General features: G+C 41.1%; 1 protein-coding gene across 2 annotated transcripts in view; it reads right to left on the reverse strand.

Moving 5' to 3' along the window:
- The window catches only part of FMN2 (formin 2), a 403,023-nt gene extending 384,393 nt beyond the window's left edge, over positions 1-18,630 (reverse strand). The window contains exon 1 of one of the 2 annotated variants that reach the window (XM_033196220.1): positions 16,717-18,630. In XM_033196220.1, the coding sequence (XP_033052111.1) occupies positions 16,717-18,334 (1,618 nt within the window). In that variant the 5' untranslated portion in view covers positions 18,335-18,630. The remainder of the gene's footprint in view (positions 1-16,716) is intronic. The other variant, XM_033196221.1, reaches the window with a different exon arrangement.
- Between the last annotated feature and the right edge of the window lie 5,898 nt (positions 18,631-24,528).

Consider the following 24,528-nt stretch of genomic DNA (forward strand, 5'->3'; position numbering starts at 1 on the left):
ACGCCAGGCTAATTTTTGTATTTTTAGTAGAGACAGGGTTTCACCATGTTGGCCAGGCTGGTCTTGAACTCCTAACCTCAGGTGATCCATCCGCCTTGGCCTCCCAAAGTGCTGGGATTACAGGTGTGAGCCACTGCACCAGGCCCCTTCTGTGTATTTTTTAACGGTTGAAGGATGAACAAGACAGTTGCTGTATTTTAAAAGGCATCAACATAGGTTTCTGTTTCTTCCAGGCCACTATATCTTATGCAAAATGAGAATTAAAACAGATACCTTGTTTCATTAAATTTTTCTGTGACCTTATAGCTCAGACATAACTATCTAATAAACTTCCCTGATATCCCATATTATCTATGAATTGAAATATTAGGAGGAAATAAGGCTGTTGACAAACAAATCTATTACAAGACATTAATGATAATTGCTTAAGTTTATGACGTCACTGAATACAGAGATATCACATATTCTGTATCTCACATACTAACAGCCTATACTGGCTAAATAAGAAAAAAAAATAAGGAGGGCCATTTATGATCAAATAGAAATTACCATGTCTAGTTTTAGGTCCAAAATGCTGCAGGTTTTACAGTACAAAGAAGACTGCCACAAGGATAAATATCTAGGGTTGTCTCAAAGAAAGAAAACAAACATGAAATCCAATAGCTACACAAATCATTAAGGAAACAAGTCACAAAACACACAGGGATGATGAACTCCCTGCCCTAATCTGCAAAGATGACGACCATGGCTCATAAAGGGATCTGCACCAACATAAAACAGAGTGAAACTCTACTATCCCTGGAGGAATCAAAACTCACTGAACCCAGGTACACCTTTGATTTGACACTCTTACAGGAAGATCCTCTCAGTCTTCAAGAAAAAGGGCCTACAATGTGTCTTCATAATTGTTTTGAAGAAGTTGACTGTTCTCTGTGGTGAACTGAGGTACACGTTTGATGCATTTATGTTACTTGACACTAGGGATATTGAGAAGGGTATTCAAAGATGTGTTCCACATCAGTTATAGCAAATACATCATACTGAGACAGAGTATTCAAAAAAATGACTTTGTTATAGAGAGTTCTTGGTACTACATGGTCTATTAAAATTTATATCAAGTTCAATTTGACTAGCATCAAGGGATTTTTTTCCCTGGGGAAGAGAGAAAAAGAAACTATCCAACTTCAATTTACCAAAGGCTGAAAATGACAAAAATAAATAGAGAAATTTAATCTAATAAATCTAACGAAGTTGAAAAAAAGAATATCATAGAACACATATGATGATAATTACCAACCATGTCAGGACCTATGACAGGTTATGAATTTCCTGGTATTTTTTTTAAAGGTCATGTAATAAATCAAGATTAAAAGGGAAAAACTATAGAAAGTCAGAAGAAAAATGATTTTTTAATTTAATTTTCCTATCTATTAAGTTAAATCCATAAAAGTGAATCTAATAAATGGCAGCTTCTAAAATCACTTGGTTGAAGAGTTTTCCATAAATATTTAAAGCACTCTCAAATAAAAGGAATGAGTCACACAGACCATAGCTGCTGCTCTGACTTTTCAAGTCGCATATCATTGACTCTCCTAGTTGGAAAGAATATCCAACTAGGATATTGGTCAAGTTCAGCCTCTCCAGGGCTATGAGCACCCCCTTTGATCTTCTCAGTCTCTATTTTAACATCTCCAGTGATGATGACATTGATCGTCACAAGACCATGCATTCCAACACTGGACATTCTATAAGATATGGCCTCCCTTATGCTGAGTTGAATCATACAAACTGTTAGCAAATCTAACTCCTTCATCCTGAACACATTTAGTCTTCAGCTTGAATATAAATCTCAGGTTTCAATTGTGTTCCTACACTCAATGGAGAGCTACTGGAAAACTTGGAGAGTGGCATTAAAAATCCTCCTGGAAAAGGCCAGGCATAGTGGCTCATGCCTGTAATCCCAGCACTTTGGGAAGCCGAGGCGGGCAGATCACAAGTTCAGGAGTTTGAAACCAGCCTGGCCAACATGGTGAAACCCCGTCTCTACTAAAAATACAAAAATTAGCTGGGCGTAGTGGTGGGTACCTGTAATCCCAGCTACTGGGGAGGCTGAGGCAGGAGAATTGCTCGAACCCAGGAGGTGGAGGTTGCAATGAGCCAAGATCACGCCATTGCACTCCAGCCTGGGCAACAAGAGCAAAAACTCTGTCAAAAATAAATAAATAAACAAATAGCCTCCTGGAAAGGAGGGGATGAGTATTTAAAAACATATTTTTGGAGGTATATTTTAACAGGATGTAGAGACTAATTAAATATAAGGAGGCGGAATAGTGGGGTAGCTTGGCTAACTTGCACAACTTCCAGATTTCTGACTTAAGAAACTGGGTAAAGGGCTGTGCTAGATGGTATTATCCACCAGAAATCCAACATTACATAAGGGAGCAGGTTGGGTTTGGAGAAAAGATGAGTTCAGCTTGAAACTATTCCCATATCTTTATAAAGATGTTTAAAAGACAATATGAAATTGGCACCTGAAATTCACAAGAGAGATCTGAGCTAGAAATTTGATTTGTCAACATGCAGGGAAAGGATCCCTCAGGGTGGATGTTAACATAGACTACATATGAAGGCTGGGGAGAAAGCATCATTTAATTAGGAGAGTTAGGTGGAAGAAGAAGATCATATGAAGGTGTCTAAAAGGCATCCCAAAAGGCAGAAGGCAATCTAAGAAAAAGCATACAATGGATACCTGGGGATGAATGATTTTCTGGTTGGATAAAATATTGTATAGTTGTTTAAATTATGCTTTTGAAGTATTTTAAATAATTAGTGAAATTTGTATTAATGTTGAATTTAAAACACAACATACTAAATTAAAACACTAATAATGTTTCTGGGTTTTAGGATTATGGCTCCCCAAAAAGAATATGGAAACCCACAAAAACTTACCATATTTAATGGTAAAAAGAAAGCCACAATAATTCCAAAAGAATCTACACAATGTACACTGTTCTATGATTATATTTCAATTATTTGCTGTAAAAAAAGCACTACATTTAAAATCTCATATAACTCTAAACTATAGATTTTACTAAGTAAACTTTACATTTAAATAACATTCATAAAGGAAATCATGCAATATTTATACCCGATAGATACCGAAAACAATTTATTTACCCTAACAATAATCAACTAGAAATAAACTAAAGATTCCATTCCCATTAGTAATAAAATATATGAAGCATCAGGAAATAGTTCAGCAAAGGAAATACAAACTCTTAATGGAGAAAAGTCTAAACTCTATTAAAATGAATAAAAGATAATCTGAATAAATGAAGAGATCTTTCACACTCTCAGATGAAACAATAGTATAAAAGCGGAAACAGTCCTCAATTTAATCTACAAATTGACTACAATCTCAGTCAAACACCTTCAGGATGTTTTAAGAAACTCAACAACCTATTCTACATTTATATGGAAGCCGGATGCGGTGGTTCACACCTGTAACTCCAGCACTCTAGGAGGCCAAAGTGAGTGGATCACTCGAGGCCAGGAGTTCAAGACCAGCCTGGCCAACATGGTGAAACCCCATCTCTACTAAAGATACAAAAGTTAGCCAGGCATGGTGGTGGGCACCTGTAATCCCAGCTACTTGGGAGGCTGAAGTGGGAGGATCACTTGAACCCAGAAGGTGAAGGCTGCAGCGAGCCAAGATCACGTCACTGCACTCCAGCCTGGGTGACAGACCGAGACTCCATCTCAAAAATAAATAAATAAATAAAAATAAATTTATATGAAAACTCTAGGGTCCATATTGATAAACTAAGTCAACTTTGAAAAAGTAGGTACTTCTTTTGGAGATATCAGACATTTTGCAAAGTCACATTTATGAGAACCATATGGTACTTGCTGAAGATAAAAAAATGCACATAAAAGGAATGAATATAAACCTCAGAACAGACTTATCTATATATGGGAATGATCTAAAGGTAGCACCAAAAATCAATGAGTAAAAGACTATTTAGTAGATGGTGCTGGGAAAACTGGCTTGCCATATGGAGAAAAATAAAACTTGAGCCCTATATTACACCATACACCCAAGAGGACTCTACATCAAAGACTTAAATGTAAAGGGTGAGATGATAAAGTTAATAGAATACTATAGAGGGCAGAATTTTTGTAACCTAGGAGTAAGAGAATTTCTTAAATGAGACAAAAATAACACAAACTGTAGGTTAAAAATAGATTTGCACAGGCATGGTGGCTCACATCCATAATCCCAGCACTTTGGGAGGCAAAGGAAGGCAGCTCATGAGTTCCAGACCAACCTGGGCAATGTGGCGAAACCCCATCTTTACTTAAAACACAGAAAATTAGCCGAGCTTGGTGGCGCATGTCTGTGGTCCCAGCTACTTGGGAGGCTGAGTTGGGAGGGTCACCTCAGCCTGGGAAGTCAAGGCTGCAGTGAGCTATGATCATGCCACTGTACTCCAGCCTGGGCGACAGAATGAGACTGTCTCAAAAAAAAAAAATAAATAAATAAATTGACTATATCAAAATTAAGTATTTCTGTTCAACCAAGGACACTACAAATTTAAAAGAAGGATAAATATTAGGGGAATATCTGTTATATCTAAAACTGACTCTATATATCAAGATCCCATGATTACATAGAACTGAATCCACTCCAAATCATTTAAATAGGAAGAGATTTACTAGAGAGTACTACTTGGTTTACAGAATCATGAAGGGCCTAAATAAAAAGGTTCTAGCATCTTTTTAGAAACCACTCACAAAGCCACTATACAGGACTAGGCCACCAAAGAAGTGACTGCGTCATCTCTGATCTAAAGTCGTTAGCTGCAGATGCACACTTCCACTGCTAGGAACAGGACTCCTCATCACCGGATGCTCCCTCTGCTGCCAGCACCACAACTGTTGTGCCTACTTCTAGCCACACCAGCCGCATGGGCGAACCAAGCCCCCTTTTGGGTTACGGCAAGGCTAGCACCTGAACACTAGACCCCTGCTAACATTGCCCTAGAAGAATTAGAGAGTTTTTCAGCTGTGCTTGCAAGTAGAAACAATAGAAGTCAATCTCAGGACTTACTAAGGCCTTCTAAACCTGGCACAAATCCATCAAACCTAAATCACATCTGAAACGTAACCTGCAAGGGAGTCTGAAAAATGTCATTTTTAGATTTCTGGTCTCTAAGCTAAGAAAAAACCAGAAAGAGGCTTAGTGACAATCCATCGTATCTCTAACATTGGTAATATATAGAATAATAGCTAGAATATACAGGAAGCCCTATGAATAAACAAGGAGAATCGGGAAACTCGACAGAAAAATGTAAAAGCCTATGAACAGGCAATTTGCAGAAGGCTAAACCTAAATGGCTAAAAATATACAATGGTTTTCCTCAAAAGCATTAGTCCGCAGATAAATACAAAGTAAAACAATGAGATACCACTTCCCCTCATTGGATTAGTAGAAATTGGATAATGCCAATTTGCCATGCTAAAGAAGCATAAACTAGGAAAGCATTCTGGAAACTAATCTGACAGTACCTACATAAATTAAACTTTTTATTTCATGACCTGACAATTCTACTTCCAAATGTATATCCCAGAGAAGTTCTCACATAGCTCCCCACATGGAAATATTCACCAGAGTGTTTTCTGTGGTGGCTGAGAAGTACAGGAATCTAGATGTTCATCATCATGCTCATGTTTAAATAAAATGTAGGGAATGTACCCAGAACCACCACATTGCACAGCTTTAGGAGAACATTACTCACACACAATAAAAGGTGAATGGTAACCCTGGTATTGAACAACCCAGCAGGACTTTCATTCTTAGGAATACTACATAACAGTGGGAAGCAAAAAACAAGGTGGCAATTCACCCAGAAAAGTTTGTAGATTTTTTTCCAAAGGCGGTTGAGTTTTGTTTTGTTCTTTTTAAGAAACAGAATGAGGTCTGCAACTCAGAGTATTTGTGTAAACTAAACATACACAGAAATACTATGTACTTTACAAAAAATGCACACTAATTCAAAGAGGGCAATACATAAAAGCAGTTCTGTACGTCTACTAGAGGCTTCGGAACGGGAAGTGAAAATGCAGGGAGTATAATGAGGACAAAATGAGTTTTGTCTGGACTGATGATGGAAGTGTGTCACAGACTGAATGCATTCTCATGAATACAACTACATGGATTCTTTTTTTCAGATATCTTTCTTTCTGGTTAAGTGTTAAGAAATAGAAAGAAAAAGTGTTAAGAATACCTAAAGCTACAGACAGAACATGAGCTATCTGAAAAATACCAGAAACACTTAGGACGAGGTGAGGAATAGTAGATCCTGAACAATGAGGTGACAAAACTACAGAGCATTAAATATTAATACATATTAAAATATATATAATGTCTATTATATGTAACATATAGCTTATATATGCTAGATAACATAATGTATATATTAATATATTTAATACGTACATAGTAAAGAATTTAAACTATAGCCTCAGGGTGATAGGGGACCAATGACATGTTTCTATACTGGAACCAGTTCAACTTTGTATTTTAAGTCATTTACTCTCTTGCTTCATGCAGAATGGAGTGGAGAAAAGGCAGGTTGTGGACGAGAAATGCTGAGGAGGTTGTTGATAGGGATTTAAACTAGGAAGGGTAGAGATAATGGAAATGGAAATTAGAAGACATATGAAAGAGATATTTAGGAAAAGAACAGAGAAAATGAAAAAGATGAATTGGGTGTGAAGTATCAGAAGGATGGAGGAATCAAAGAACATGGCAAAGCTAGACAGCAACGCTTTGATTGGGAAACCCAGAAGGAGGGTGTTAAGAGGGTGGGTAAAATAGTAAGTATAGTTTTAGACACGGTGAATATCCTCGGCCTGTGATGTCTAAGTGAGATATGTCTGATGTCCAGAGAAACACAGAAACTGCAGACACAACTCTAGTAGTCTATCCGTAATTAACAAAGCCAAGAGGACACATACAAAAGGAAAGTGGGGGCTCAACCTTAGGGGCTTAGCCTCAAGCTAAAGCTAAAGCCACATGCCTAGCTTTTATTATCCAAAAGTAGATGATATGAAAATGATTTGTGAATTTAGAGTCAAATGAGGCTCCTCAGAAAAAAAATCCAAGTTAAAGATTAAAAGCATCCGCCGGGAGCAGCGGCTCATGCCTGAAATCCCAGCACTTTGGGAGGCCAAGGCAGATGGATCACCTGAGGTTAGGAGTTTGAGATCAGCCTGGCCAACACGGTGAAATCCCGTCTCTACAAAAAAAAGCGAAAATTGGCCGGGTGTGGTGGCATGTGCCTATAGTCCCAGTTACCCGGGAGGCTGAGGTGAGAGAATCTCTTGAACCTGGGAGGCAGAGGTTGCAGTAAGCCGAGATGGTGCCACTGTATTCCAGCCTGGGTGACAGAGTAAGACCCTGTCTAAAAAAAAAAAAAAAAAAAAAAATTAAAGAATCACCTTTTTACTGATATCACGTTGTCAGCCCAGTCAAATGTCTCTCCACTTAAATCACTGCAGTTCTTATACAACCCTCTCTGCCTATCCCCAAAATATTGAATCCAACAGAGTCAACATACTTCTTGATTTTTCTAAAAAGTGAACAGAGACAGATCAAACCCCATATCCTGAAAGAAACTGCAAGGATATCGTCCATACATTTTATATCCCAAAAGCCATTAAACCAAAATAGCACCAAAAGGACAGAAGATATAACTGGCTTATAGAAGAACATTTTGGTTAGCTGCAAAATGTAACACTTCCCACAGAGTGCTCAAATAACTTACCCTCTCCAAACAGGCAAGTATTGGTCTATAAGAAAAAGAAGTCAATTATCTTCAAGTATATAAAGTATATAGGTTAAAAAATGAGTTGTAAAAGATTATCTCTATTGTTACCTCTTTTATTATACTTTTAAAAGATAAAGCTTGTATCTCAATAATGAAGAGACTCCTTACAAAACTCTCCACAGAGTATTCAAATGCATTTATTTGGGATCCTGAAATGGTTCTATTCTAGTCCATTTGCTTCTTAATGGGCTCAAACAAGCTGTACTTATTTAAGGCCAATGGAACTTTTTTTTCTTTTTAAAGTAAAAAACCCAGCAGGGCACGGTGGCTCACGCCTGTAATCCCAGCATTTTGGGAGGTCGAGGCGGGTGGATCACAAGGTCAGGAGATCGAGACCATCCTGGCTAACACGGTGAAACCCCGTCTCTACTAAAAACACTAAAATTAGCCAGGCATGGTGGCGGGCACCTGTAGGCCCAGCTACTTGGGAGGCTGAGGCAGGAGAATGGCATGAACCCGGGAGGTGGAGCTTGCAGTGAGCTGAGATCGCGCCACTGCACTCCAGCCTGGGCGACAGAGCGAGACTCCATCTCAAAAAATAAATAAATAAATAAACAAATAAAATAAAGTAAAATACCTAGGAACTCTCAACACCTTTTACCCTTCTAGTTTCTAAGAAATTTTTATTATCAATGCACACTTCTAAATGGGATACCACTCTCATAAAAAGTATTTCAGTAAGCATATTCAATAGTAAGAAAAATTGAAAACGTAACAAAAACCAATATATTAAAGTATATTGAAGTAAGATAATTAATAGTACTGCTTTTATTGAGCAGTTTAAACTGTAAGGAAAAATGCAAAGCCTACAATCCATCCAAGAACAAGAGATGACTTAAGTTGCAGACAATGAACCTAAAAGTAATTACTCAGTATATTTTGTGCCACTATTAGAAAGCCTTCATATACTCTAAATCTTTGAGCCATACATTATATAATATAGCTTTCCATTTCATGTATTTTCATAACACAGGATTAACCATCATACACAATCACTATATCAGTGTTCAAAAACACAAGGTCCTATTGAGACCAGCCTGGGTAACATAGTGAGACCCTGTCTCTCCAAAAAAAAAAAAAAAAGAAAAAAAAATTATCCAGGCATAGTGGCTCACGCCTGTGGTCCCAGCTATTCGGGAGGCTGAGGTGCTGAGGTGGGAGGACTACTTGGGACCAGGAGTTTGAGGCTGCAGTGAGCCATGAGCACACCACTGCACTACCGCTTGGGTGGCAGAGCACCACCCTGTCTCAAACACACACACACACATCACAGACACACACACATACACACACACACAGTCCTACTGTCAGATAATGACAGTCTAACCAATCCAAATCTCCTTCAGTATGAATCAAAAATTGATCAAAACTATCAAAGTCAAAACATCACCACTCTCACCATCAATTACTCCATGGTATAAATTCCAACATAGGAATTTTCTTCAGCTATACCCATAAAGGAAAGCTCTAAATACGCAGAGCATCCCTATTAGGCAGAAAAGGTACCTGCTGGAATCATCATTTCTGTAGAACCACAGTGTTGAAATTGACTTGAAGGAAGACGTTTCCCAGCAGGATTGCATTCACTCTTCCATCCTGGGAAGCCAGGGTATTAACCAGAGGCAAGAAATGATTGCCTTGTGCCCTAATAGGAAACTGGTGATAAAACGGAAAAGGGAAATAGATTGTTCTCAGCCTGCACTCTTCCCATAGGGCTGACACTAGCTTATTGATACACATTCTTTCCCCTCCTGCGCACCTAAAACAACCTTTTAAATGACACAGAATTTCTTCCCATATGTGTCCACTGTATCACCAGGTACTATAACAAAGGACCCTTCTGCATGAAGTACAAAAAGAGACTCAACTGAGTAGTGCCTAAGCCTTTTTAAGCATAATTTTGAAATGCATTATAGGCTTGATTTTCTCAAGATAGCATTCCATTCCTCCTGAAAATAATAGGACTATATTCAGTCCATTGCAGCTCTAGGATAACAGATAATAAAGCTTCCAGTGGGTTCCTGGTAGGTTGCAGCCTGACTGGATCACAGAATAGTGGCAGTAATTTTCCGATCCAATCAACACTTCCAAGTGCATTTTTACAAAGGATTAAGACATAAATTCTTCCCTCCCTCTCACCCATAGTGGAGCATCAGGTAGCAAAAGGATAATAAATCTCTAGTGTGGCTAGCATCTTATTATAGCATCCAGAAATAATTGTTACTTATTCCTAGAATTTTGATGTTATAACGACCTTGCTTTACTACCATTCCGAACTGATTAGAAGTCATTTTTTCCATATATTTATATTTTAATATAAAAAAGCCTTAGAAAGTTTCTACAGTCACTAAAACTATATCTAATAACTAGCAGGTCACAGGCAGTGCTTTTTTTGTTTCTAACAGCCCCTTAATGCTAACTTTTATTAGCATCAGGTTAGTACTTAGCATATAAAAACAGGAATGAACAGAGGAATACAATTTTCTCTATTCCCTTTACCTCTTCTTTCATTTACAATGATATTTATATTTGGAAGCTCAGTTACTGTAATGTCATTACTATTTTAACATTAACCTGCAGAAACAAGAATAGCTATTCTTCTATCAACATAAGTTCTATAAAGTATCATTGATTCAATCACACCTCATTGAAAATAATTAATTTTGACTGCCCAGAAAGGTTAGTAATTTTCCAGCTTCAATTCAACTGGTTTTAATTGCCAGTAGGAAGCCTGGATACTCAACTTGTCTATATTACCACCAAAAATGATGGATGAGCAAGTATTCATCAAGACCTCAGTATAGTCAGTGCCTTTCACATACTGACAGGCACACAGCAAGGCACGGAAGAGATACCTGTGGACGTATTAGTAGGAGAGGAGATGATGGATGGATGGAATCAGGTGAACAGGCAAGGAGGAAGGAAAGGCAGAGGGTTGCAAGAAAGACCAAAAGAATCCCTAAATCCAAGAAGCATATATAATATGATTTAGACAGTAAAGTACAGAGAAAGTGAGGTGACAGCCAGTAAGGCCTGGCTGGAAAAGATACAAAGAGGAAATGGAATTCAATCAGCACTTTTCAAATGCTAAAGCAAAAGAGACAAATCATGTATTCCAAGAGGGTAAAGCTGCAAGACAAAGGCACCAAGTCGGGAAAATGAAATGCGTGTTCATAAAACAGTAAGCAGATTAGTTTGTGTAAAGTAGAGCATTTATGAAGGAGATCGTGGGAAGGTAAAGCTGCAAAGTCAGGGGATTGCAGCCAGATGCTGTGCAGAGCAGAAACACTGAGTGAGGGTGTCAGCTGCCGCCTCCTCTTCTCACCCCTTGGAAAGCAGCACCCTCCCCCGAATCTCATAGTCACACCCCATCATATGCTTTCCTTATCCAACCCCGACAACAAAACGAAATATCTGATAAGTGACAAAAATGCTTACAATTCCAGGAAAAAAAAGAAAAAAAAATACATAAAATAAACAATTTGCAACAAAAAAAAAAAAAAAAGAAAAGAAAAAAGAAAACTGGGACTCAACTAGTATCTGGTCAATTCATATCCTCCTCAGTTTTTATATACAATTTCAGAGTTGTTTTAACAAATTTGGTTCTGATCACTTTGACGAATGACTTTTTTTAAGATAACACATCCAGTCAGGAGCACAAATAGCCCCAGATGACTGCCTCTCATGCACCAGGCAGAATTGTAGCGGCTTTATGCACGCTATTTCATTTAATCTTAATAGTATTAATTTGAAATTATTCTTCCACCTTCATAGATATGAGGAAAAATTACTGGAGAGTCACTTAGCTATACAGCAAAACTAGGATTGCAAATATACCTAGAATGAGAGTAGTCAGAATAACTACTGCTACCTTCATCCAACTGTATATTTTCTGTATCTTTTCACAAGAATCAGAAGGAAAAGCACTAAAAGTACCTGTTCCATTTCAAATACGCATGGCTTAGATACAAATGCCTAAATGCACTTAAACCTAGGCCAGTCCTCAACTCATAAAGCAGTCATTAAAACCCATCACTGAAGCTACTGGTGCACTTGACTTCAATCCAAACCACAAGCCTAAAGGAACCATGAGAAAGGATGTTTCAGACCAATCTAAAATGATTGAAGATCAGTGTTCCCGTCCCGGCTTACGTTGCCAAATTCTTCTCTGATATATGGAACCCAGTAAGGCAGTATATAGGGGAAAGCATAGCATTCATATAAACCCCTTTCCTTTTATAATAAGACATTTTATACATATCAGGGAGATTCTGACCTTCATTCATTCGTCAGACATTCACTGGACATCTATACTCTGTCAGGGGCTCTTGCTGGAAATCAAACCACTCCTGGCCTTAAAAAAATCCAGTGTAACAATTTACCAAGCCATATGAGAAAAGGCATACTCCTAGAGTGGGGCCTTCCCTCTATTGATATAAACATCGAGATGGGCCGGGCACAGTGTCTCACACCTGTAATCCTAGCACTTGGGGAGGCCAAGGCAGGTGGATCACCTTAGGTCAGGAGTTCAAGACCAGCCTGGCCAACATAGTGAAACCCTGTCTCTACAAAAAATACGAAAATTAGCTGGATGTGGTCATGGGAGTCTATAATCCCAGCTACTCGGGAAGCTGAGACAGGAGAATCGCTTGAACCCAGTGGGCGGAGGTTGCAGTGAGCCAAGATCACGCCACTTCACTCCAGCCTCAGTGACAAGAGTGAAACTCTGTCTCACAAAAAAAAAAAAAAAAAGATAACCTTCAGAAAGGCCAAAATCAGGGTCGCACAATCCAAGTTCTAGAGCCTATGCACTTTATTAATTAGCTAGTCCTCCAAAAGCTCACTGATCTACTTGGTTTCATCTTATACATATTAACAGCAGATTTGGTTTTCTAAGGACATATCCTGGATGGACCACTTACTAGCTTAATGCCCTTAGGCAAGAAGTTACTTTACTGTCTGAGCCTGAGTTTTTTCATTGGAAAAATGAGGATAAACAGCTACACTTCAAGACTGTTGTAAGGATTAGAGATAGTTATGTAATGCACCAACAGAGTCTGGCACTTAGTCTGGCACTTAGAAGTACAATAAGTATAGCCAATATCATAATTACAGGAATTGTAAGCCAATTACAAATTGATCAGAAAAGTCCAATTACAAAAAAATTGAGAGATAGGAGCAAAGCGACTAAAGGCAGCTAGAACAATAAATATCTGGCAGCAAGAAAACAATCAAGAAACTACACAGAAAAAAAAACCTCAGAAACTACAGACTGAGGCCAACAGCCCACACACTTCGATAGCTGTTGAGGACATCACTAATGTTTTTATAAGATGTAACAATGATGTGCCTGAAGATGACATTAAGCCCTTTAAAACAGATTAAACTTTTATTCCATGTGTTTAAAAAAAGATAAGCACATACTTGACTTGGGAAAGATTCCTATCAAAAGTGATTTAGCATCACAACTGTAACACGTTAGATATCTAAACTTTAATTAACTGCAAAACTCTAGTACCAAGCTTCTGTTATACTTCATATGTAAGGGAACCTCCCGAATTTCAGACGCCATTTTTTCTACTAAACACTGAAAAAGATGTATTTCAAACAAATTTATTATGAAATACTTAAATGCAATGGCCTAAGGCATCATCAGTTTCTTGATTGCTAAAACAAGATAAGGCTTGGTCTCCCTCATTGCTAAATGTTCTTAGATCTACCAAAGAGACACAAACATGTGCCACAGAAATCCCTTTTCACGTGTATTTTCTCCCTGCATTTGGAAGGCAGTAAAAAGAGAAAAACATCTGTTCCTTCCTGCAGCGCTGACAATCCTCATTCTATGGTTTAAAAATAAAACATGCTTATGGAAGCTTATAGATACAACGATCACCTGCTCAAAGGCAGCTGGCAATTAATTGATCCAAATACATGTAAAATCAAAGCCAAGAAGAAATTTCCCTAAGGACAATGCTAGTGTTCCCCACGCCGGTAATTTCCAAGACACCCATAAAAAAATAGTGGAGGAGAGTAAAGCAGCAAACGTAGTGCCAGATGACATGAAGAGTTGACAGCTGAGAAACAAGGGCCTGTGTCAATCTGGATTCATTCTACCACTATAAGAACACTTTCCATGAGAGCTGCTTAGAGAAAATCTGGTTCACACTGGCCAATAATCACCCTTCATCCAGCTCAAGGAAGGCCAGATGTTCAACCATTAAAGGAGTACACCTTATTAAAAACAGGAACTGGAAAATCTAACTAAAGAAAGGCCCTAAATCCGATCATATATTTTATAAACAGTTTTTACTCTCTATATGGCCTTAAAACATTGAATATCCAAACAGAAATAATAAGTACATTAGACTTGAATCATTGACTCACTTTCTATTTCTGGATCTGCCTCTGAATGAATCACAGTGTGACCTTGAGAAAGTTATTTCACCTCTTTCTCTATCTACATTTCCCCACCAGTTACAAAGTTGGGTAAAACCTACTGATCCTCTTTTCCCGAACAATGTTGAGTGAATGAGATAAATATATGGAAGCCGCTACACAAAAAGATATTTGCTGATTACCAACCAGCTGTATCCAACCATCAAATACAAAATAGGTGATGTCCTTATAAAAATGACTAGCTCTGCACTTCTACTCTGCACAATTTAAAAAACAAATCGCCTGGAGAGGTCAACAAAACCCAGGTGGTTCCTATACAGGACTCTTTTAAGAGTCCCAGATTTCAAATTTGGGAATACTTAGCAAATTAAAATAAAATGCAAGTTCCAAGAAGACACTTTTTTTGAGAAAGGAAAACAAACATTCAACCTATTTAGGGTCTTGTGATCTTCCAGGACTCTGTTCAATCCTCCTCTCTCAAGTGCTCTTCCCTCAGCCCTTGCCACCAAGCAGGTAAGCCACTGCATCCGTGATGCTCCCAGCAGAGACTTGCTTGTCTATATCTATACAGATATTTCTGTGCACTGCACTTATTTCATGTCTCCTCCTCACTAGTCAGTGAGGCTTAGAAGGGCAACATCATGATTTAATGGTCTATGTATCACCTACATCTAGAATACTGCCTAGCACAGTGTGCTACCATTTAGAATACTGCATAGCACAATGTGGCTGCTCAATGGGTGTGTGCGCATGTGTGTGTGTATGCACACATATGCACACAAATGTATATACATATATATATATATTTGCTAAATGAATGAAATAAAAAAATTTCCAAAGTCTTATGCTACTAGGAATAGCTATCATTAATATTAATGATTGATAATCATTATGGTGAATTATTTTCACTTTTCGAAAACTATATACGTGAATGTCACTTAGATAAAGAGAAAATATGTGATTCCTCACCAACATTAAATTCATGAAAATTAATGCAAAAACTTTCCAATTTTCTTTTATCAAAAGTGATTTTTTTTTATTTGTTGGTTTTTTTTTTTTTTTTTTTTACAATTTATCTAGTGGGTATAAAACTACAAACATTCTTTTTAACAATCTACACAATAAAGAGAAGGTGCAAAAGAAGAAAAATAAGAGTATGTGAAATGAATAGAAGAAGCTACTTTTAAGGGTAAGACCCTATAAAGGCAAAATAAAAGGTAGCCCACAGATGTAAATTAAAATGTGGTCAATAAGTAGCTACCCCAACATTACCAGCATTTAGTCAGCCAAGAAGTCGCTGTCTGTGCTGAGAAAATTTCATCTAAGCAATGTTTTACACATAATGTTTAAAATAACAGAACATAAGATTTTAAAATTTTCAGATTGCATTTGAAATGTTTAATCCTTCAAATATTTATCATAAACCTATCAGTAGTCATGTAACTTCTCATATTTTTCCATTCATTAAATTCTAACACTCTGTTTCATTTAATAATTAAGAATAGAGGTTAGGTAAACATGTTGGGCTCTTAAGGTAAGGCCTTGGGTCCTGTAAGCCTGTAAGCTAGGATAAACTCATTAGACTGCTTGACACTGACCACAGCAAACAAACTCTGGTGTGCTTTATGTTGCCCTGGGAGGCAGTCTACAACATATGCTAGGGAGGGGAGGTACCAGTTGAACTAGACGTGCTTTTGACCTTCTCACCTTCACTATCTCCAAACTACAGGCTGTTCTGGGTTGGACCATGAAACTAAATGAAAATTATCCCTACTATTCTATTTATTAATTTTCTGATAGCATGTATCGGATTTTCTTGCAGCAGCAAACAGGAGTGAGTGGCCGCTTAACTTCACTAAGAAGCGGAACCCAGATTGCTGCAAGATAGAAACTACATATTACATACATACCAAACGTGTACAAATACACACAGATACTAGAGCGGTCAGAGATTGCGTTTGGATCGTACTTGAATAAATGATTTGTGCCTCCAAAACCGACTCTTGGGGAAGAACCATGAACAATTTTTTTCTTTGTAATGCTGTGGTGATGAGAAATGAAAGAGAAGAATGATGGTTTAGCTAACAAGACGAAAAAGGAGTTTATCTCCCTGGCGTGACCCTAAACATTGTGAAGAGCAGATATTTTGGTGAAATGGGCAGAGCAACCTTTTTTTGAGATGACTTAGGACAGACACAACTAACTTGTTCCCTTTAAGATCTTGTAAGAACACAGAAAACCAACAAGTATGTCCGAGGCATTTCACCGAGGGGGGCGAGCTCGGTGGGCCGAAAAGGATTCCCTACGGAGAAGAGACATGCCACTACCAGGTCACCGCCTTCCAGAGCCCAGGGAGGGCGGGTGGCAGGGGAAGGCCCTGATTGGCAGGCGACTTGCGACCTGGAGGCCAGCAGCAGGGCGCGCTCACCTGTGAACACGTTCTGGAAGCCATCCGCAGCCGCTGGCGCCCCAGACGCCTTGGCGGCCAGTGCCGGGGACACCCCACCGCCGCTGTCAGCGGCCACCCCGCGCTCCAGCAGGTGCGCGGAGCCTCCTGCCCGGGGCGTGCGGGCGCCCAGCTCCTCCGTCCAGTCCGCCGAGCGGCTCAGGCCGCCCGCAAGGCGGCCGTCGACCCGGTGCTTCTTGGCCGGGGCGGCTACGGAGGCCAGGGCAGTTCTGGACCCTCGGCTCAAGGAGGGCTCCGGCCGCCTCTTGATCCTGGGGCTCTGATTAGGGGACTGAGACGGGGAGTGATTGGGCGAGCTGAGCTGCCGGGTGGTGGTCTTGATGTAGCAGGGGGTGATGAGCGGGTAGGGCTTGAAACAGCGCTGGCTGGGCGCGGGGCTGCCGGGCAGGGAAGCGGCCGCGGGGGAGTCAGGTCCTTGCGCCTCCTCCTCCGGCTCTTCCTCCAGCCTCTGCGGGGCGTCCTCTCCCACCTCCGGGGCCCACTCCTCCCCCGGAGAGCCCCGGGGCGCATCCTCAAAAGCATCCTCCTCGCCCTCCTCATCCACGTCCCCAGCCCCTCGCACGGGGGCTCCAGCCGCTTCCGCCCCCGGCCCGGTCTCGGGAAACGGGAAAGCTGTGGAGGAGGGCGAGTCTGTGACCGCGGGTTGGGCCGCCGGGAGGCTGGGCGCCTCGGAGGCTGGGAGGCCGCCGGGTGACGGCGGTTGCTGGGGCTCCCGGGTCTCGGCGTCCAGGCTCTCGGGCAGGTCGGAGAGCGCGGACAGCGCCTGCTCAGTGTCCGGACTGCCCGGGGCCTCCCCAGCCCCGCCGCTCGGCCCCAGCAGGAACCGGTCCAGGCCCAGGAAGGCCCCGGGCTGAGGGGAGACGGCGGTGGGGGGCGCTGCAGGCTCCTCGGCGCCCTGGAGCTGCTGCTGCTGCTGTTGCTGGAGCTGGAGCTGGAGCTGGAGCTGCTGCTGCTGCTGCTGCTGCAGGCGGATCGCCTGCTGGATGTCTGAAAGCAAATCCTCTTGCTCCGTAGCCGAGTGGAAGCTATAGATGTCCGTGTCCGAGCCCGAGCTGGTCCTCTGTCCATCCTGCGCCCCTGCTGCAGTTTCCACATCCTCGGCGACCGGCCAGCCCCCGACCCTAGCCTCGGCAGGCCCAGGACCCCCTGGACGGGTCACCTCAAAAGGGTCCGCACACTCGGTATCCGACAGGCCGGTCTCGTCCGCCGAGAGGCTGAGGTCCGGAGTCTTGGTGAGCAGGGAGTGAGCGCTGTCCAGCTCCCCGGTCTGCAGGGCCTGGGAATCCAGCACATCTTCGCGGGAGCCGCCGGCGCCCTTCCCCTTGGACAGATTCTTCCTGATCCGCAGGTTGGAAAACACCGAGGCTCTGGAGTCCGACTTGTTCTTCTTCTTGCCCGACTCCCCGCCGCCGCCCCCTCCCCCCTTGCCGTGCTTGCCCAGCGCCTTCTTACCCCCGCTCCCCTTCTTTGTGGTTTCCACATCCCTGGGCCCCAGCGCATCCTCGGCGCCGCCGCCGCCGCCGCCTTCATGCAAGGCATCACCTGCGCTCCTCTTCAGCTTCCCATCCTGGTTCCCCATGGTGCAATCCCGCTGCTGCGCCGCCGCGACGCGGGCACTCAGGCCATCCCGGCCCTCCTCGGCCCCGGGCCCGGGCCGAGGGAGTCTCGCGGGAGAGTCAGGCGGCGGCTGGGCGAGCCGCTGGGAGGGGAGGCCGACGCGCGCCCGGCTGGCCCCGCTCGCATCTGCCGCCGCTTTGCATAATGCGCGGCGGCTCCCGTGGCTGCCGTCGCTGCGGCTGCGGCTGCGGCTGCGGCTCTGGGCCGGCGGGGCGCGAACATGCTCAGTGCAGAGCGCGGCGCCCACCAATGGCTGCGCAGAACGCAGCTCGGGCCTGGCTCCCCGCCCGCCGCCGCCGCCCCCTCGGCCCCCGCGCGGCTCCTCGCTGAACCTGGGCGCGAAAAACGTTTCCTCTATCTCGGGGACTTTAATCTCCACCGTGCGAATCGCATGCATTGTCCCCGACCGAAGAGATCGTCAGCTGGAAGATGCACTCTGATCTTCAAAGCTACTGGACCTGCCACGAGAAAAGTTAAACAAAAAAGAAGCAATTTTTACATGGGGAAAAACTGAAGCCCAATTCCAGTTTAGAGGTGCCATCGGGTCATGGCCACATACACAACCCCCTGTCTGCCTCTGCATGGCTGTTCAATAAATATTTGTTGAATGAATGGATTGTTCTGTTTCTTGAATAATTGATCATCTCGTTGAACACTGTTGATGTACGTGAGCATATGGTTTAGGAAAGGTTACTGCACATGATACTGCTTTTATGTTTCACACACAGACCCTGCTTCTCCAGGACAGGACATTAGCTGTCATTTCTAAAGTTGGTTTATAATTTTTTTTTTTTTTTTGACAGAAGAAAGAGGTAGGAGAAGTAGAAAATACTGAGATTAGAGTTGATTAAAATGCTAATCTCCAAATTCTATGTGTTTACCATATAAATTAAACAGAATTTGTATTCAAAAAGGGTACATATACGATAACTCCCAGGAGGTCAAACTCATCAATATTAAACATGTCACTATTGTGGCTGCCTATAAAAAGGAAAAAGACAGAAGGGAAACACCCTTGGCACAAACACACAAAATCAGATGTTATGCTATAAACTACCACTTTCCCAAGCAAACCCTTCCAGGCAGACTTCGTCCTGTAAAAGTTAATCTTAACATTCTGGCCACAATATTGGGATAAACATTTTTCCTCATTGAACATTTCGTCATTATTTCCATTATTTATTACCTATTTTGTAAGAATTGTTTTATTAAAAAAATGGATATCTAAAGAAGCTTTAAGCAGTAAACTGAGATTAAAGTGGCATTAGTAAGTTTTACAAGTATTTAAGCAAAAGTTCATTGATAACCACTTTGAAAATATGGAATAGATATCCAACTTATTAATATTTTCAAAGTAACCCAGAGGAGGGAGAAGGGCTATATATTATACTGTGCAACTTAAATGTAGCAAGCAAATGTGTAGTCTTCCTTTGCATGTTATGAACGAGGCTTTTACATTTTTTTTTTTAAAAATGGTTGGTCTTGTCAGTCTTTGATTACTATCCTTTATCAAACTATGTTTTTAAAAATAAATGTAATTTAAGGGCAGTTAGCCAGTTATCCTTAGGTGGCCCTTTCAAGTAAATGCTTTAGAGAAATCAACTTTAATAACTTTGCCAGGGTTATATCCCAGTCTCCAAGCAATTCCGGAGTACATGAAAAGCCTTTGTTTCACCTCTTTCACAAGACTGCTCTCTCCTTTCTTCTAGAATCTAGGCTCCTCCGAGGGCACAATTTGCCTGCAGCTATTAGAATTTTCTGCTTCTTTGAGTGCTGAGGTACTTTGAATCTTGATTTTTGCTCTTTCTTTAGCAGAACGTCTTTGATTCTGAACTATTGATTTCCTTATTATTTTCTTCTGTGCTATATTCCAGAAGTTCAGAAGACAAAAGAAGGGAAAGAAGGAGGGAGGGAAAGAATTGATTATTTTTTTCACAGTGACAGTTGTGCAGCAGGTCACAGCTGCCAAATCTCTATTGCATTTAAAGGCTCATTTGAAACTCACAAGTGTGATTATCAAATACACATAGGTGCTCTTAACCCAAGGATAATTAAAGCATGAGCTCAGGCTCAGAGAGGCTAAGAGATTTGTCCAAGGTCACATAGCAGCAGAAACAATGCTGGAACCTGCAAATTTAGACCACAATTTTTTTTTATAACAAACAACACTGCATAGTTTACTCTTGGGGGACTGGTAAGGATTTCATAAAGGCAAACTACAAAGCTTTGCCAAAGGGTTCTTGTTATTTAATAGCTATTTAGTGTTCCTAAAGATGCCTGAAACCTGGCCTAACCTTAATTCCATTTGATCAGGTAAGAATATAATATCTGTGGTTGCAAAACTAGGTTTAACAGATAATTAGAGATTTTACCTCATGCCTGGCCACATCCTGGTAGCAGGATACAGACGAGAAACAGCAAGTGTGACCAGTCTATATATTCATGTATCTAGAGTAATTCTAGTGTAATTGTCAATAAAAGTCTTCAGTGTTAGCATTCCAAAATGGTCACAAAAACTATTTTTATAAAATAAAATAAAGTACTACTCATTTTCCCACAAAGGAAATTGGATATGGGCTTTAAAAATTAAATTAGTAAAGTAGGTTAGAAAACTCTAAACAAATATTGAAATCTAGCTGAGAATACGTATGCTGATGTAGTTGGCTTAAGTGTACTGATTTTGGCAACTTACTCTAAAATGCATCAAAAAATAAGACACTTGAACGGATGCATGGACAGATATGTGATAAAACAAATATAATAAAATGTTAATTATAAAATTTACGTGGTAGATATATGGATGTTCACTGGAAACTTCCTTCAACTTTACTGTATGTTTGAAACTTCTCTCTTTTTTTTGAGATGCTCTCATTCTGTCACAGACTGCTGTAATATGATCATAGCTCACTGCAGCCTGGAACTCCTGGGCTCAAGTGATCCTCCCACCTCAGCCTCCTGAATAGGCAGGACTACACGCATTCACCACCATACCCAGCTAATTTTTCAATTTTTTTTTTTGTGGAGATGAGGTCTCCCTTTGTTGCCCAGGCTGGGCTCAAACTCCTGGGCTCAGGAGATTCTCCTGCCTTGGCCTCCCAAAGTGTTAGGATTATAGGCATGAGCCACTACACCTGGCTGGCCTGTTTGAAACTTTTCATGCTCAAATGTTGGAGAAGAAAGTGGGTTACAATAATATATGCATTTCCCAGATTTTTTAAAATTAAATTATGTAATGGCTGATGGCAATTAATAAATACTAAATGCATCTTCCTCTCCTTCACAGTTACCTGTCTGTCAGAATTCCATTTCCTTTCCTTTTCTATCTTCTTTCAGCTCTCTTCCTCCTTCCTCACCCTCTTAATTGACTGAAAGATATGCTGAAATATTTTTGATCCTTGGTGTTTTGCTTTGTTTTGTTAGTTTTTATTTCTGCTTAACCTTGGTGGAATGCTTTAGAATCTCTAACAGAACAATTAGTTTGCATCTTAATTACCCGACTCATTCTGTTCTCTAGCAGGTGAGTGACATTTGTCTACTCTAGTGTCAATCACTAAACTTTTGCCTTCCAAGATCCGCCTCTCAGTCCTGACTTCACTCCCACACACTCGGCTCCTGAACCTGCATCCTAGAGAACACCATTCCCCCAGTCAAATCCAATGTCTCTACAGCTGAACTCATCTTCTCTTTCATATCTGTTCCTCCTTTGTTTTTGAGTAAGAGCACCACAATCCCTGCAGTTTCCCAAACAAGTGTTGTTGCTTACTCCTCCCTCTTCCCCAGTCCCTAGAATTTACCAGTCACTAAGACTCCTCTATTCTTTATTTGTAATGTCTCTCAAATACATTCACATCTCCCAGCCCAAGTGCCACTTCTCTTGCCTCCTTCCCACCCCCACCTCCAACTCCCATCTGCTCCTTCCCATTATCACCAATGCTTCTAGACTAGGGTGATGAATTTGCTCCCCAGGGAACATATGACACTGTCTGGAGACATTTTTGGTTGTCACAGTGGGGTAGTGGGATAATGTTACTGGCACCAAGGATGCTGCTAAACATAATGCACAGTCTCCCCCAACCACCCCGCCCCATAAACAAGAATGATTTAGCCCAAAATATCAGTAATCCAGGGGTGAAGATAAGGGAGGAGATCACCCCTCATATTGTCTTATGCCCAATTTCTGCCTCCAAAGACAGATGAAGTAAAAACTAAAAGGTAGAAATGAAATCCACAGGCAGACAGCCCGGCACCACATCCTGGGCCTGGTAGTTAAAGATCGACCCCTGACCTAATCGGTTATGTTATCTATAGATTACAGACACTGTACAGAAATGCACTGTGAAAATCCCTGTCTTGTTTTGTTGCGATCTAATTACTGGTGCATGCAGCCCCCAGCCACGTACCCACTGCTTGCTCAATCCATCACGACCCTCTCATGCGCACCCTCTTAGAGTTGTGAGCCCTTAAAAGGAACAGGAATTGCCCACTCGGGGAGCTCGGCTCTTGAGACAGAAGTCTTGCCAAGGCCCCCGGCCGAATAAACCGCTTCCTTCTTTAACTCGGTGTCTGAGGAGTTTTGTCTGCAGCTTCTCCTGCTACAAAGACACTTGCTTTAGCATGAAGACTCTCACGGCTGACAGTCAATAAATGATTACTGAAGGAGTGAAGTAAAGAAGAAATAAAAATTACATTTCTCGGTTAACTGAATTAAATCAGGAACTTAAAGGGAGAACCTAACAGAACAAAGCAGATTTTAAATAGTCTATCTACAGTACCAAATATCTTAAATAGAGAATTAACTCTTCTCTAAGGCACTCTAAGTTCTAAAAACTGTACAACCTATATAAATATTTCAATTCCCAACGTACTTGATAACATTATAAAAAGTCCTTGCTCATACCAGAGATTTCCTGGTAACCAGAATGGAATTCCCAGAGCTCATTTTGCAATGATGATTATGTGTATCACAAACAATTAGTTATATAGCTTTCCATGTTTACCACCATTATTCATTTTATCGCCAATGCAGAACTTAAAGTGTTTATAAAACAGGAAAAAGTGAAATATGCCTCTCCCCAAACAATACAGAATGCACTACAAGTTTGTTTCTATACTGGAAAAAATTTAAAGATAAAAAATTCTAGGTCACTTAAGTTCCTCCCTGCTGCAAATGAAACATAAAAGCCATTGTCTCCTAACCTCTAGAAAACTCATTAGCTTCCTCTGAATAATTTTCTCTTCGTTATATAGGCATGCTTTGGCATTCAACACGTTTTAGCCAAAACATTTATGGATTATTGGCAACCGAGAAATAAAAGAAGACATAAAAGTGTTTATTTTTATGTCACAGAGAAATTCCTATGAAGCTAAAGAACTCTGGTATTGAATTTCTAGACATATATAAGTGAAGACGTACCCTTTCTAAGTGAAGACGTACCCTTTCTGCCACTGCACCCGGCTTTGATTCACACTTTTTTCTGTGCCCAAATATTTTTCTTATATATTTTGCTTGCCTTAATCCTTCTCACCTCCAATTTGTTGTTGTTGTTGTTGTTGTTTTGTTTTTGAGATGGAGTCTCGCCCTGTCATCCAGGCTGGAGTGCAGTGGCGTGATCTCGGCTCACTGCAACCTCCACCTCCTGGATTCAAGCGATTCTCCTGCCCCAGCCTCCCAAGTAGCTGGGATTACAAGCACATGCCACCACACCCGGCTAATTTTTGTAGTTTTAGTAGAGACGGGGGGGGGGTTCCACCATATTGGTCAGGCTGGTCTTGAACTCCTGACCTTGTGATCCACCCACCTCAGCCTCCCAAAGTGCTGGGATTACAGGCGTGAGCCACCGTGCCCAGCCTCCCACCTCCATTTTTATCATGAATATCAGGTTCTCCAAGAGGCCTCCTTTAAAGTAGGTGATTTCCCTGTCTTGGAGCATCCGTCTTAACTTTCAAATTCTTGATCACAATTTGTGATTAAATGTTTGATTACTGACTTGTTCCTTGACTGTCTTGACTCTTACCCATTACAATGCAAGTTCCCTGAGGGCAGGAAGCAAGTGTGTTTTATTATCACCATCACCTGCTGGCATAGTTCTTAGTACTCAAATATTCTCAATGAATCGTGAACAAAATCAGGAGTAAAACAAATAGGTCAGGCATCAA

The sequence above is a fragment of the Trachypithecus francoisi genome, unplaced genomic scaffold, assembly GCF_009764315.1.
Source record: "Trachypithecus francoisi isolate TF-2019V2 unplaced genomic scaffold, Tfra_2.0 Lachesis_group5, whole genome shotgun sequence".
Taxonomy (NCBI): Eukaryota; Metazoa; Chordata; class Mammalia; order Primates; family Cercopithecidae; genus Trachypithecus; species Trachypithecus francoisi.